General features: G+C 40.1%; 1 protein-coding gene across 1 annotated transcript in view; it reads right to left on the bottom strand.

Annotated features, from left to right (window-relative positions):
- The window catches only part of OTOG (otogelin), a 135,336-nt gene extending 123,775 nt beyond the window's left edge, over positions 1–11,561 (bottom strand). Inside the window, exons 1-6 of the mRNA XM_078387307.1 lie at positions 11,508–11,561; positions 6,634–6,724; positions 3,025–3,117; positions 2,557–2,711; positions 1,566–1,684; positions 430–635 (exon numbers count right to left, since the gene is read on the bottom strand). Of these exons, the coding sequence (XP_078243433.1) occupies positions 430–635; positions 1,566–1,684; positions 2,557–2,711; positions 3,025–3,117; positions 6,634–6,724; positions 11,508–11,561 (718 nt within the window). The remainder of the gene's footprint in view (positions 1–429; positions 636–1,565; positions 1,685–2,556; positions 2,712–3,024; positions 3,118–6,633; positions 6,725–11,507) is intronic.
- Between the last annotated feature and the right edge of the window lie 2,680 nt (positions 11,562–14,241).

Here is a 14,241-nt window from a genome sequence, read left to right on the forward strand (position 1 = left end):
TTTCCTGCCACTCTTGCAAAATATACTCAGAAACTGAGAGTGAAAAAATAATCTCTGTCAATGATTAATTCAATTTATAACTTGGAAGAAGCTGCACTATGAATCTGTTAATGCATTAAGGATTAACACATTTTAGTACACATTATCATTAGAAAGAACTGGTATTATAGACATCCCCTGTTTTTTATATTAACATTTATATTAGAATGCCTCATTACACCAGTTACTACAAAATAGAACACAATTGTCTTTTGTGTGCCTCATTTAAACCTTTAATTAAATCTTCAGGTACCCTTTATTTCCTTTAACTTTTAATGTATATGTACCTAAATACTACTAATGTGTCTACTGCCTGTACTTACATAGGACCACAAATAACAATCATCAACTGAACATGTTATACTGCACTAAATTTGGTGCAGTACTCACCATAACTAGTGGCAAGCTCATCTTGCAGAATAGCATTGTTGTTACCACACAATCCATGGGTTTTGCCCACATAGTCAGGAGCCATCTTAATATAAACAGCAGATGTACCATCCCAAGCCAGAGAGAATGCATACTGGTGTCTAACAATGACGTATCCAGCTAGTCTTTGGATGTACATGTTCCCTATGGTAGAAGGTAGCTGGATTCTAGGAAGCAAAATAAACATTGCCATAAAAGAAAAAGGGGAAAAGTCATTGCATTCCAATCCTGGTGATAGCAATTACCATATTTATCTAACAATTACAGTGTCTGCCTTTTGAATTTTAAGCTTAACTCTGTTCTCAGCTGCAAAACTTTAATCTAATACCAATTTTCATTATGCTCTTATTAATGAAGAATTACCATATACACACTTGCTTATGACATTGACAAGTGCAGATACAGGTATCCATCAGAGTTTCAGTGGCTATACATTGTCACTCTGGACCTTGGAGAGCTCCCCATAGTTCCATGGGCCCACCAAAAAATTGTTACAAAAATAATGGGATTTACTGAAAAGTCTTCCGTTGTGCCCTTTGGAATCAATCAATCAATCTTCTCATGGGTGCTTAAGGGCTCTCAAAACATGATAAAATTTTTAGGTACCTCCCTTCTTGTACACCTTGTAACTGCCCAGGAAAGCACAAATGTAGAGCTGCCACTGGCTGTTTTTCCTCCCCTATCATTCCACAGGTGGGAGTAGGGCCCTGGCTTGCCTTGGCGCTTCCAAAACAAGTCACCTTTGTTTCTCCAAGAGAACTCAGGCCCCTCAGGTACGCTATACTTGCAGCTGGCATAGGTGTTTTCCCTCACCACATCATGTCTGACACAAACTCACAGCACTGTGACTGTACATAAATGTCATCTTATTCCTCATTCAATCCAGGATTGATCCATTCATCGCCAAATGAATTATAATCATGAATACTAGTAAATGTAAATGCTAGTATCCTCCTCCTCCTCCATGTCTATTTGATGCCTGGACTAATCAAGCCAGGAGGTATTAGGACTCAATAAGGGTGGTTATATTTCTACATGCAAAAATGATCCGTCAAATTAAAACCACTACAGAATATGTTAATATATTTATAATTTACCTCATTCCTTTATAGATGACCTCACTACTTAATCTAATTTCTTCATCTCCAGAAAAGTATAAACTTATGGATCGTTTACAGGTATAGGGAGATGATGTGCATTCTGGATCATTATGGACCTGCCAAATAAGGATAAATTAATATTTCAATAATAGTGGAATTGCATTGCATGACAACAAGTTCAAACAAAAATTAAATTCTTGTATAGTATGAGTGAGACGTGACATAATTCTATCAGAACACTCACATGCCTTGCAATCCCCCTTTATTTAGTTTACCATAAACTTGTGTTCCAAAAGGTCACATACAATCTTCAGTATGAATATAAGTGTTTCCAGATAGTCCTTCCCCCAACAAAAACACTACCAAAGCTTGAGAAATCCTTCATGGCTGCACTTCATGAGGCATTAGATTTTCCTACTAATAATTAAAATCTGCAACCCTTGTCTCCCATTGACACAGAAATCTTTTACTTCCATGTATGGACATCCTTTAACCCACTAGCCTTTTAAGAGCTGTACTCCCTTAATTTCTTCCTATATCCTCTGAAAACATGCTGAGAGGCTGCTTTTCCAATGATGCAAGCAACCTAATTTATTTATATTGTCTGTTCACAGTATTTTTTCAGTCTAGATCCCAGAGAAGCAACAGTGTCACACAGTGGCCAAAATCCTGTTGCTCAAAAAGGTTAGTTGCACTAGAGTAGGCCCATTAATCAGTGACTCAACTCCTCCAGAGGTTCCATTTATTCAAATGGGCTTACTCTCATTCAGCAAAGCAAATTGCAAGCCCATTTAAATCAATAAAACTTACAGCAGAGTTGACTCAACAAATCCCCACTGATTCTATGAGTCGACTCTAGTCGGGACTTACTTTGCTAAGGAACATGATTTCAACCAGTGTTTCATCACCTTTGGAAAAGAATACATGAAAAGTTCACATTTATTTTAAATAAGTTTTATTTTATTTGAAATGAACTTTAATCTCTCACTTGTATGGAAAAGCTCTGTTCATCCAGTTCACTCTGTCTGACAAGACAGTATGTAGATTTCCCAGAGAAAAAGTAGTAGAGCCCATCAAAGGTTTCATAATGATATTGTCCCCACGTCCGGCAAATGTTGTCTCTCTCTGCTCCTGTGTTGTGTACTGTGGAAAGACAGAAAAAGATTGGTGTGGAATTTAACAATTCAGAAACAGTATATCTTGGCAGTGTTTTCATTACAGTATTTCTGAAGGGAGTGATGATGATAAAAACGTACACCAAAAGAGGGAAGGAAATGTACATAAGTGTTATGTTACACAAAGACACCATCTTTTTCACTTTCTACTTTGCAACACTACAAGCTACACTTTAATATCCTTTAGGAAATTGCATTTGGTTTGAAAAGTTAAATCCAGTTTATAATCTTTGGTCATGCCAGTAGATGGTGTGCATTACATCAATATATTTTCTACTCACCTATCTGACATCTTGAGCCAGTTGCATTGTATCGGCTACAGTCACACATCTGCCAGTGCATACACTCACCTCCATTAAAGCACGTAAATGTATCTAAATTTAAAAAGAAGAACATAATACTCTTCTTTCCAGTCTAAGGGAATGAGCTTGTGCAAGTAGGTAATAAGCAAACATTTTTCAAACCAATGGACTGCAAAGGATATTCACAGATTGCAGCTGAACTGTATGTATTCATCGTACATATGACCACCATCTATTAATATCAATCATACTGTGCTTTAGTGCTCTGGATACAACAAAACGCAGTCAAGCAGAGAAATAATAATACAGTTTATCTTCCAACAAGGCAAATTAACAGCATACATTTCAGCTGCAATCCAACACAGAGAAAATTACCACTGTTGGCAATATGCATTTAAATAAGAAAGACTGTCCAGCAAGTGTTTTTTTAAAAAAAAACACTGAAAGAAAGAAAGAAAAACACTTGAGGGTATTTACTTGTTTATTGCATTATCAATGGAAGTCAAGATAGTAAACATTCAAATAAATGAGCTAAGGGGAAAACCATGGGAAACAGAGATTAAAAACGTATGGAGAGTCTCTTGTTGCCCATGCCTGATATAGTAAATATAATAATGTTCAGCTTAATCTCTAAGGAGAGAAACACACCATGCCTGCTTTCTATAAAACAGTTTACAGAATATTAAATAACAATAAGTAATGACTTGGAACCATAGGTCCATCTTCCATGAATTGAAGGCATACTTTTGTGAATATTAGACCCTAATGATAATAGAAGAAGGGACCATTTGGATTCCATCTCATATCTTTTATATTTTGCACAATGCCATGCAGTGTTCCATGATGGACTTCCAGCAGAATCATGAAGGACCTATCTTCTTTCCCATGCAGTCAGTCACCTTCCATGCACCACAAAAAGCTGCTCTACACTCTGCTAGAGGATTTATTTATGTCCTATTCCCAGGAGCAGTACACCTATAACATGACGGCACCTAAGAGCAAAGAAGCAATCAATACTACAATACTGAACAATACTGAAACACTACCATGTTAAAAATGGACTGTATTATCTGACATGAACCCCTAACAAAACTGAGGTGCTACTATTTAGCAGAAAATCAAGCTCAGGGATTAAGATTCAACCTGTTCTGGATGGAGTGGTATTCCCTGTGAAAATTCAGGTTCATAATAAGAGAGGACTGCATGAGATTGCCCTCTTCCTAGACTGCCAGATGGCAAGAGTAGTGAGGAGTGAGCAAAACACTGGCTGAAATCTTGATGCTTAGCATAGTAAATCACACTAGAATAGGCCTATGGAATGAGTGGGGATTTGGTGAGTCAGTTTTTCCACAAGTTCTATTGATTCACATGAGCATACTCTAGTTGCAAATTACTGTACAAAAGTAAGTAACTAGAGTACACCCATTTGAATCAGCATTTCACATCCATTCGATTCAAGGAGTTGACTTAAATCCCCATTGATTCAATGGGCCTACTCTAGTGTAACTTACTATGGTAAACAACAAGATTTCAGTAATTGTTTAATGCACCAACTGTAGCTTTTTGTGAACCACTCGGCCACAGTCATCCATATTTCAACTACATTACATCTTGGCTCCCACTGTATACCCTATTTGAAGCTATCTTGAAAGGCATTGAGAAGCTTCAGCCAATACAAAATGCAGCAGCTAATTGAATGCATGATACTGAAATAATATTAATCTGATACTAAAACAGTATGGATAGCACTGGCCATCAACATTGTTCTAGTCCTAATTCGAAATATATGTATCAACCACTGAAGCTCTATAAAGCTTGTGGCCTATCAACCTGAGGTACAGGACCCTGAGGTCATAATAGGATTGCTTGTTAAGAAGTTACCAAAACGTTAAGATCTTCAGGAGAACAACTCTTAAGAATGTCATTAGCTGTAAAGGTTTGTGTGATGGGCTGGCCTCTCTTGTGTTGCTCTCAGGTTACGGAACACACTCCACTTAGACTAGCAATCAGTTCCTACTCTCACTTCTTTTAAGAAAGGTGGAAAGATGTATATTTTCTCTGCTTTTTTAATTGTTTTGATGTTTATCAATTATTATGATGATTTTAATACCATTTTAGTAGTGTAGTGGTGTCAATTAGACAACTTGAAGACTATGAGAAAGGCAGAACATAGGTAGGGAGATGATTTCCTTAGTTGGAATACTTTCAAACTAGTCATGGAATGCTTGCTCTTTGAATCACCCTTCCTCCACCCAAGGACACTAAGTTTTGGAAGCTAAGCATGGTTGGGTCCATGCTTAGTACTTGGATGGAGATCACCAGGACATGCCTTGGTTCTCCAGGCAGGGCTAGGAGAGAATCTTGTCCGGAACCCCCAGGAAGGAGCTGCTAGTCAGAGTTGAGAATACTGGGATAGATACACAATCACTATAATTCAGTATAAGGTAGTTTCCTATATTGCTCTTGGTGGCCAATGTTAGCTTCATTTCTGTGATGAGTTTTAAAAATGGCAATCCACCTAATATTTGAGGTGTAGTCGCTCTGGCTTGGTTTGGGATCTATTCGAATGTGGGTTCTCTTTAAGCTGATTCATAGATCACATCCTACACTGACATCTTACTAAAAGATATATGAGAATGAAAATATTCCAACAAACAATATATATAGCATTTAAAATGAAAAGCTATCCATAAATTCATGTCTTTCCCCTACTATGCATACAGCTTTTCAGAGGATCTCTAGAAAAACAAATATAATGTTCAAATTTTGTTGCCACAACTTTGCAGGCATAGAATTGGTGATGTTATCAGCCATGGCTTTTAAGCATTATTTAAAAGTTTCTAATTTCCCTCCAGGTTCCATGGCTTCCTAGGGAATCTTGGAGATGCCTTTGGGAGTTGAGGGGGAGTCTTTAATGTAAGAAAGTTGCTGACAATAGTTCCAAAGCTCCCAAAGGATTGGGAGCATGAGATCTTTTAATTAGCCATAAGAGGCTATACCTGATGACATCATCAGCCTTGCACACACAAAACTGTGCCAGCAGGATTTCAGCCATCAAGTCTGGCAGCAGCTTCCTCTTGTATAATTAGAGGAAGCTTCCCCTGTTAACTGATGTTGATACTTACTACAAATCAACTTCTACTAGCAAACAAATAATAATTTTTAAAGCCAATATCCCTGTCGTGCACACCTCTAGAATTCCTTGGTATGCATGCCATGTTCCAGATGTCTAGGTTTCACATTCCTGGAGCTATGACAGAGAGACTTGCAAACAGAAACACTCTTCCTTATTAGCATAGAATAACACAAGAAATTCCATCATCAATTCAATGAGCGGCTGACCACTGCCACAGTAGTATATTTCTACAGCTAAGTGGGGATTTGAACCCAGGTCTCCTAAGTGCTAATCCAAAACTCTATCCATTGCACCACACTTTGTGAAATACTACTGATCTAATAACTTTATCTCTTTGTATATAATACTTTTTCTTCTGTGAAACAGGCCTAAAATTATTCCAGTAGGACTCTATTTTACAGTTTTCAGTGGGTTTTTTTTAAAAAAAACAATAAAAATGACAGTAAGCTTACTGGATGGTTCACAGATTTTGTTGCGAAACTTTCTTTCTCGGGGAGAAGACACTGTGGTAGATGAAGAGTTATAAACTGATGTTCCAAATTCCTGCACAGAGAGAACAGTAGTTCAATGCACACCCACACACCCATTAAACGTGATGCATTTAATTTTGCTAGCATAACTAACTGCAATTTGTCATCTGATTGCCAAAACTCAGTCAAGCTTAAAGTATAAAACAACCCATCGTGATGCAGCCAAACTGAAAACTAGTCGCCATTCTCAAGGCCAAAATGAGTCCTGACTTGGAAATGAGACAAAGGACTAGCGAAACCTGTGAAGAAGTTTAGCAAACCAGGGTAAGGCATCCTGGCACTAGAAGGTATTCTGACACTAGATAAAGTTTAAGCCTTGTTTTAACTTTGGTCACAAACAATAAGAGAAGTCAGTATCTCATTGCTGGCAAAGTGTTTTTAAAAGCTTCACTGCCGTTGTAACTCTACGGCTGAGGCACATGGCTGATGTGTTCACCTTTTCTTTCTCTCACAAACACTTAACACATCCAACTAGAGACTGTAGGCTTTCTCTGCCAATCAGTGATTACTCTCCCAGACATACTGTATATTGTCCATCCTTAACACCATCCTGGGTGAGTTGCAAGAGAGACTGGTTCTGTAACTGCTAGTAGCCAGGATGCTCCCAGCAGTTCCTCTGTGGGTTGTTAATCTTCTCATTCTAGATACAAGGAGCCTTCTGAATGTTGCAAAATCTGTGACATACAGTACTGTATATGATGTGTTCTTAACTTGGAGTTCCTATCAGAGATGATACTGTATCTGTTGCCATGCTATCTGCTGAACCCACTGTCTAAGCCAGTGGTTCTTAACCTTTGTTACTCGGATGTTTTTGAACTGCAACTCCCAGAAACCCCAGTCAGCACAGTTGGTGGTGAAGGCTTCTGGGAGTTGCAGTCCAAAACTCCTGAGTAACCCAAGGTTAAGAACCAGTGGTCTAAGCTAAGGTACAGGTTGGAAAACCCACACAGATCTTTCAGATCTTTTTCTTTTACAATCCTTTTCCATCCTTGACAAGGCCTATGCATTGTATTTTTAGGCCCAATACTGATTTGTAACATGGCACCCCTCACACGCACACCATGATTTACCTACCTAACAATTCAGTGAAATCAAGTGGAATTTTAATAGAGATGCATATGCTCACTCAATCCTCATGTAATCAAGAAAACAATGCAAAAAAATATTTCTCCTTTCTGCAAAAGAAGTAAATTTGTTGCAAGAGGGTATCAGGTGGTTTTTTTAAAGGTTTCTTAGTAGTCTTGTAGGAGATTTTTCACATCCTTGATACTGTTTTTTGTGGATTTCAGAACATGCACAAAATTTTAAATTGTGCTAACTGCTGCCAAGACTGCTTTTGGCCAGGGGAGCAAAAGTCATCGAAGGCTGCTGTTGTCATTGTGTAGATGTGATTCCCCTTTATTCTGTCCCTGGTCCATTTCTTTGGCTACTTGTCAAGAGTCTTCCTTTTCCTCAGTAACCCTTAAAATCTTCTCCCAAAAGTGTTGTATATTTTGTGCAAGCTTCAAGCATAGGACGTTGTGTAGGTGCTGTATTATGTATCTTTTTCTTTTTCCCTTTCCACGCTATGCACCATTGCTGTTTTGAAGCCACTATTATAGAACTGTCTCAAGGCATTCAGCAGCAAGATTTTAAAACCCATGCCATTGAGGTTGGCTGTGTGGGGGCTCTGTGTTACGTGTATTATGATGCAAGGAACTATGCTGGAAATGTATTTCTCCTACCCAAATTCCCAGGCTCCATCCACATGTGGCAACTGTTGCTATTTTAGCCTCTGACTGGTAATCTTTAGTGGGGTCATGCCTTATGTTATTTCATGGAATGAAGACATTCCTGTGCAACCCCTCCCCATGAAGCTTGTATAAAATATGGCACCTCAACCACTGGTGGAGGAATGCCCCCTTGTAGCCTGTAGATAGGAATGTTCTACTTATTATTATTAATGGTTGCAGTATTTCAATACCATGGATCTGGCTTTAGTTAATAAAATGTAGAATGTTCCACTGAACACTATATAGAGATATTCTGCGTGGGTGATTTAGGATCAGCAGCTTGAAGAGAATGCAGCAAAAGAAGCTGTTATTCTCTAGTTGCCCTTCATGAAAGCAATTCTTTGGCCTTATTAACAGTTGGTCAGTAGCTTTTTGCAACTGTATAGAATGTTACTTTCTCTACTGAACACTTCCAGAAACAAAGGTGGGAAGAAATACATAATCTGATTTGCTTTGAGAATATTAGCTTGAACAAGGCAGAAGGCTAAAGAGCCTTCGTCTTTACATAACAAAATCAAAGACAAAAAAACTGCCCACTGTCCAAAAAAAAACAAAATGTAGATCTGCTGTAAACTTGAATTTTCCTTAATCTCAACCATAAAGTAAAAACAGAGTTATTCAGCAGTTAATTTTATATATATGTATATTATTTGTGCAAAAATATATAACTCAATTGCAAAACAAAAAACCCAACCCTGAATTATATTAGTTATACACTTTAAATGTGTGCAGAGTATTTTGCCTGCAAATGCCAGAATTATACTCAATTTGACTGGAAGTGTTGTCATAATGCAACTCTCAATAGACATTTTTGTCACCACATTATTTTATAAATCTCATAGAGCATGGTAAAATGGTATATTAAAATGTTACAAGTATTATAAATCTTATAAAAATGCTTTGACATCTGTTTAATTCAAGCATCTTGTAACTCATTATCTCTAAAGTTTTCATGGATGTCTGCCCCGGCAAAATTTCAAAGAGAAATAAATATTCAAATAGGTTTTTTAATGCAAAATAAATGTCTTTCTTCACTTCATGACTCATAACTACTACATTCGATTAGTCAGCAAAAACAAGTGAGTTCAAACAGGTAAACTTGTGCAGTAACAGTGACACTTTCATAGTGAACAGTTTATTGAATCTCTTTTGAGTTTTATTGCAACCACAAGCAAGAACCCATCAACCTGCATCATTAACATGAAACATTCAGAAAACAGTTTTGAGTACATGTCTTCAGTTATAACAGGTGCAGAAAGGAAAAACCTAATGCTATGTGTTAACTGTCCTACTATTCTGATATATTATTCCAGTACAAGAATAACAGCAAAACACTCTCACAGAGCAAGTATGGCTGCCATTGAAAAAGCAAGTCCATTTATTCTATTCTTCTGAAGCCATTCTCAAGCAGTTTTCTAAAACTATTGGAAAATGCAGAGAGAAGTGATATTAAAGTCAGAGGCAACAGGGCACTAAATGGCTTAACCAACAAAACTGCCATTGCAATTGGTATGCATGCACAAGCACACAGAAGCAAACACACAGCTGAGCTGGTCAGTCAAGTGCCTGTCCTAACAATCTTAAAACTCAACCCCAAAAAAAAAATTATGAGTCCATGAGGTTAGTGGGTGCTCTGGCCTTACCTGCTTTCCCAGGGTGCTAGGATCTCCTTTCTGAGGTACTGCACTGCTACCGTTCCTAAGAAGGCAAAGAACAAGGCTGGGTTTGTTCAGCAGAGGTAATCTGTACCTTTCTTACTCATGCAGAACTCAGGGAAGCTGCAGCTCTAATGAAACTGAAGCTCCCAGCCTGAACCAGAAGTTTTCTCATTTAAGGAGATTTGAGGAGTTTTTTCTCACTCTTGATGGTGCAAGAAGAGTGAATTTCATATTACCTTAGGTTGTTTTAATTGCTAATCCTTGCTTCCCCCCCCCCCCCGTGTTCATGTTTCTTTTTCCTCTTTCTATTTCCACAAACATAAACTGGGAGATATAAACTGTTAAATTGTTTTCAGACATATCCAGCCACTCTATGTCAGGCTATAAAAATATTATAAATCAGCAAATGTCAGAGCACTTGGTTCCACTTAAATTAAAAAGGGAGCATGGATTTACACTTCAAAGGGACATTTCTCTATTCCCTGTGGCTCCAGATCACTTGCTTCAGTTATGAAGTAAATTTCTTACTCAGAAAGGGAGGCATTCTTCCTGTAAGAAAACACTTTCATTTACGACTATTTACTTCTTTACCCAGGTATCATCTACAGGCAAGGGAGGAGGAAAGGATTCCTCACCCCCCAAATATTTCACAAAGAACAATGAATCCATCTGTTACCAGGGGCAGCTTGGGGTTGGGGTGGTGAGATGCCTCGCTTTTCAACTTTTTTGGGGTGAAGTCACCCCTCCTGCTTGGATCATGGGCTGTCTATATCTGTTTCAAGAAATGAAAATAAAAAAGAGGAGCACCACTTCCTGACAGTAGGGCGCTTCACCATGCCAAACATGTTTTCTAATTTTCCCATCAAAGCATGTTTTTGCACCTTCCACAGCCCTATTAAGTACTCCTCATTGACAAGTGTTTGTTACAAACAAATGAAGAGTCTCCAGCGACTTCAAAGGTCAAGCTTTCATGGATTACAATCCATTTCATTACATAATTCACATTTTACACCTCTCCTACATAAGGCTCTTTGAATTCACGGGGACCTATTCCTATGTGTGCATAAAATACTGCAAGTTAAATGGGCTTGACTACATGAAACTGGATGCCACAATTCATCACTTTTCAAAGGCAACACAACCTTCTTTGTTGGCTTCTTCTGCAACAGACAAACCTGGCTCCTCCTCTGGTGACCGATCCTGATGGTTGCCTGGCTTGTGTATTTTAAATGCTTACTTACACCTTTCCGAATTTCAATGCACAGCATGGGCCGGCACAGTTTTAAGACTTCCTTCCTTAAATAACGGAGGCAGGCAGCCCTGTGTCACTCGACAGGGATTCAACCCAAGAGATCCTGTACAGTACCTTCAAGGGTCGACTCAGAGAAGCCGGAATTTCACCAGGTGCAGCTTCTCCCATGCCTGGCCCCCCGCCGTGAGAGAGGCTTCTCCCGGTGGAATTTCCTCCCCCTGGCACGACACCCCTCTTAAAGGGGCAGAAGCTCACCCAGCTCAGAGCGGCACACCATGAGACAGAAGTAGCGGGCAGGTAACGGGGGGGGGGGGAGGCGAGAGTATGGAACTCCGACCCTCCTTTTCAAAGAAAAAAAAAATACCCGTCCAGACTATCCCGCACAGGAGCTGGGAAAAGTCATTCCCCGTCCCCTGTGAGGAACGCATGTATACTGGACCCCACTCCTCACCTGGCCAGGTCAGGGGCCACGCTCGGGAACGGCTCCGCCACGGCGCTCCACGAGAACAAGGCTGCAACGAGAGGAGCTGAAATTGAGGCACAAGAGAACCCCCCCCAATGCACACACCCCAAGTTCCCCCTTCAGAAAAACTCCCTTCCCCTCACAGCCGCGCCCGCCCGGCGCCCCCCATGGTCGCCCGCAAGAAATCCCCACACACTAGAGCTCCGGAGCTCACCGCGAAGAACCCAGAGGCAAAGCAGCCGCTCGGCGCGCCTGAAGCGCGGCTCCATCTGTGCGGAAGCGCTCCGCGCGGGCTCTGGCTGAGGCGGCGGCCGCTCGAGCCGGCGGGAAGGAAGGAAAGCGCTCGCGAGGTCTAGGGAACGTCTCCGCGCCGCTGAGCGCGCAGCATAGCTATTGCTGGGCGCCGGCTGGAAGGCGAGGGGTGGTCCCACCGATTGGCTCGCGCCGCCTGGTGCGCCTTCCAAAACCTCCCTCCCCCCCCTCCCCGGAAGGGGCCGCCACCGCAGGAAGAGCAGCATCACCCAGACCTTTGACGCTGGGGACCCCTGCCGTGATTAGCCTGATTTACGCCCCTCGGGAGGCATCTTCCCCCCCCCTCTCCCCCGGGCCTTGCCGTAGGCAGCCGCCACCTTCAGAAAGCACAACCTTGGACAACAGGACTTGCATTGGGAATTTGACCGTCCATTGCTAAGAACACAGTTTTGTCTGTGGATACATGAAGGTGAGCTTGGCCATAGGAGACGCTGCTCGTGTGTCAGTCATCACCATGTATTCACCAGCCTGGACATATTTATCTGTACCTACAGATTGCAGTATTTACAATTTCGATCCTAATTCCTTACTGAAAAATAAATCCCACTACGTTCAGTGAGGCTTCTCTGCAACCCTATCAATATTTATATTCGAGTATGGTCCACTGGATTCTGGTAGGGTTTTCCTTACATTTTCATAGGATCAGAATGCATTCCTTGCCAGCGTCTCAGAGGACAAAAGAAAGGGGGCGGGGCAGAGAAAGCTGAACACAGTGGGATATTTACTTCAGAGTATTCACTCAGGATAAACAGGATCACACTTCAAAAATGTAGCCAGAATATGCTGTTCCAGCCGAGGTAATACAAACAAAACAAATTATTATGGCACTCTGAAGTTTTTCCCAGTGCAAACTTCTATAGTACAATCCACTTCCTCAAACATATGGACCTGAAAATTTAGCCACAGGTGTATATATAGTAGTACACATGGTAGGGTTGGGGACTCTAGTGAAAAACAAAACAGACAAAATTCAAAGTGACAATACCATTATTACTGCAAGTAATCAACTAATGTAACTACAATGTTAGTCTGTTGTTGTTTAAGGTGCCACAGTACTTTTTGCTTTCATTTTCCTCTCCTTTTAGGTACAATGCTAAATTAGCTGATTTTGAATTATTTGTGCCACATATCAAAAATGTGTTTGTGCTGCAACGGAATGCAACTCCTTTGCATACAATATGCATGTATTTTACTGACCATATTTCCCAACTCAAATCCAGCAAAAGAGACACCCAAACAATTACAATTGCATATTCAGATTGTTATGCTTTTCTGTCCATTTCACTGTCATTTGCAGAGGGCAAGGAAATGCTGCATAGGATACTTTAAAAACTCTTTCTGATTAGGTACAGGGAGCAGATGAGAGTGAGTAGCATCCACACATGCTTCTTTCTGTTAGGCCCACTGTGGAAAAATGCTTAAAAGTAGACTTTTATTGCTTTCCCATGTCGTAACATAAAAGCAAATATACATCAAAATAGATGTCAAAAACATGCATTGCACTTAAGGGAAGGTACAACGATGACACTAAAAACACCCCTTTCAAGCCTTGTCATGCTACTTGTGGGATGCTGGAGAGAATTAAATTAAATAGTGCACCTATGAATGTTGCAAACTAATTCCAGCAAGCTCAATTTAAGTTTCATATATGAAATTACTTTGAGAATGGAAATTTATGAGAGACTGGATTTAGGTAACACTTTCTGATAAAATTCAGTGAAGGCTTGTGTAGGTATCAGATGCCCATACTTGAGATATTCATCTTCTGTAGTCCACGGGTATCAGTACTTGAGTCCATGCTATTTAAACACATAATCACATGGACAGCAGGATCAGCTCAGGCTGCACAGTTTCCATGTGTTTCATAGGGTTGACATCAAGTGTTGGAGGAAGAAAAGTATATCAGTGAGAAATACCTTGTCTAGTGCTGCACATTTCAAACAAACTTACAGTGTACTGTCAGGAGCCCACATTGCAACAATTTGACGAACATAGTGATGGCCATTCCCTCTGAAGAAACTTGAATATATTCTTGTATCTAGTTTAAGAAATTATGCAACAGTTCTGTAACTT

Source organism: Pogona vitticeps, chromosome 1 (assembly GCF_051106095.1).
Source record: "Pogona vitticeps strain Pit_001003342236 chromosome 1, PviZW2.1, whole genome shotgun sequence".
In the NCBI taxonomy this organism is placed as follows: Eukaryota; Metazoa; Chordata; class Lepidosauria; order Squamata; family Agamidae; genus Pogona; species Pogona vitticeps.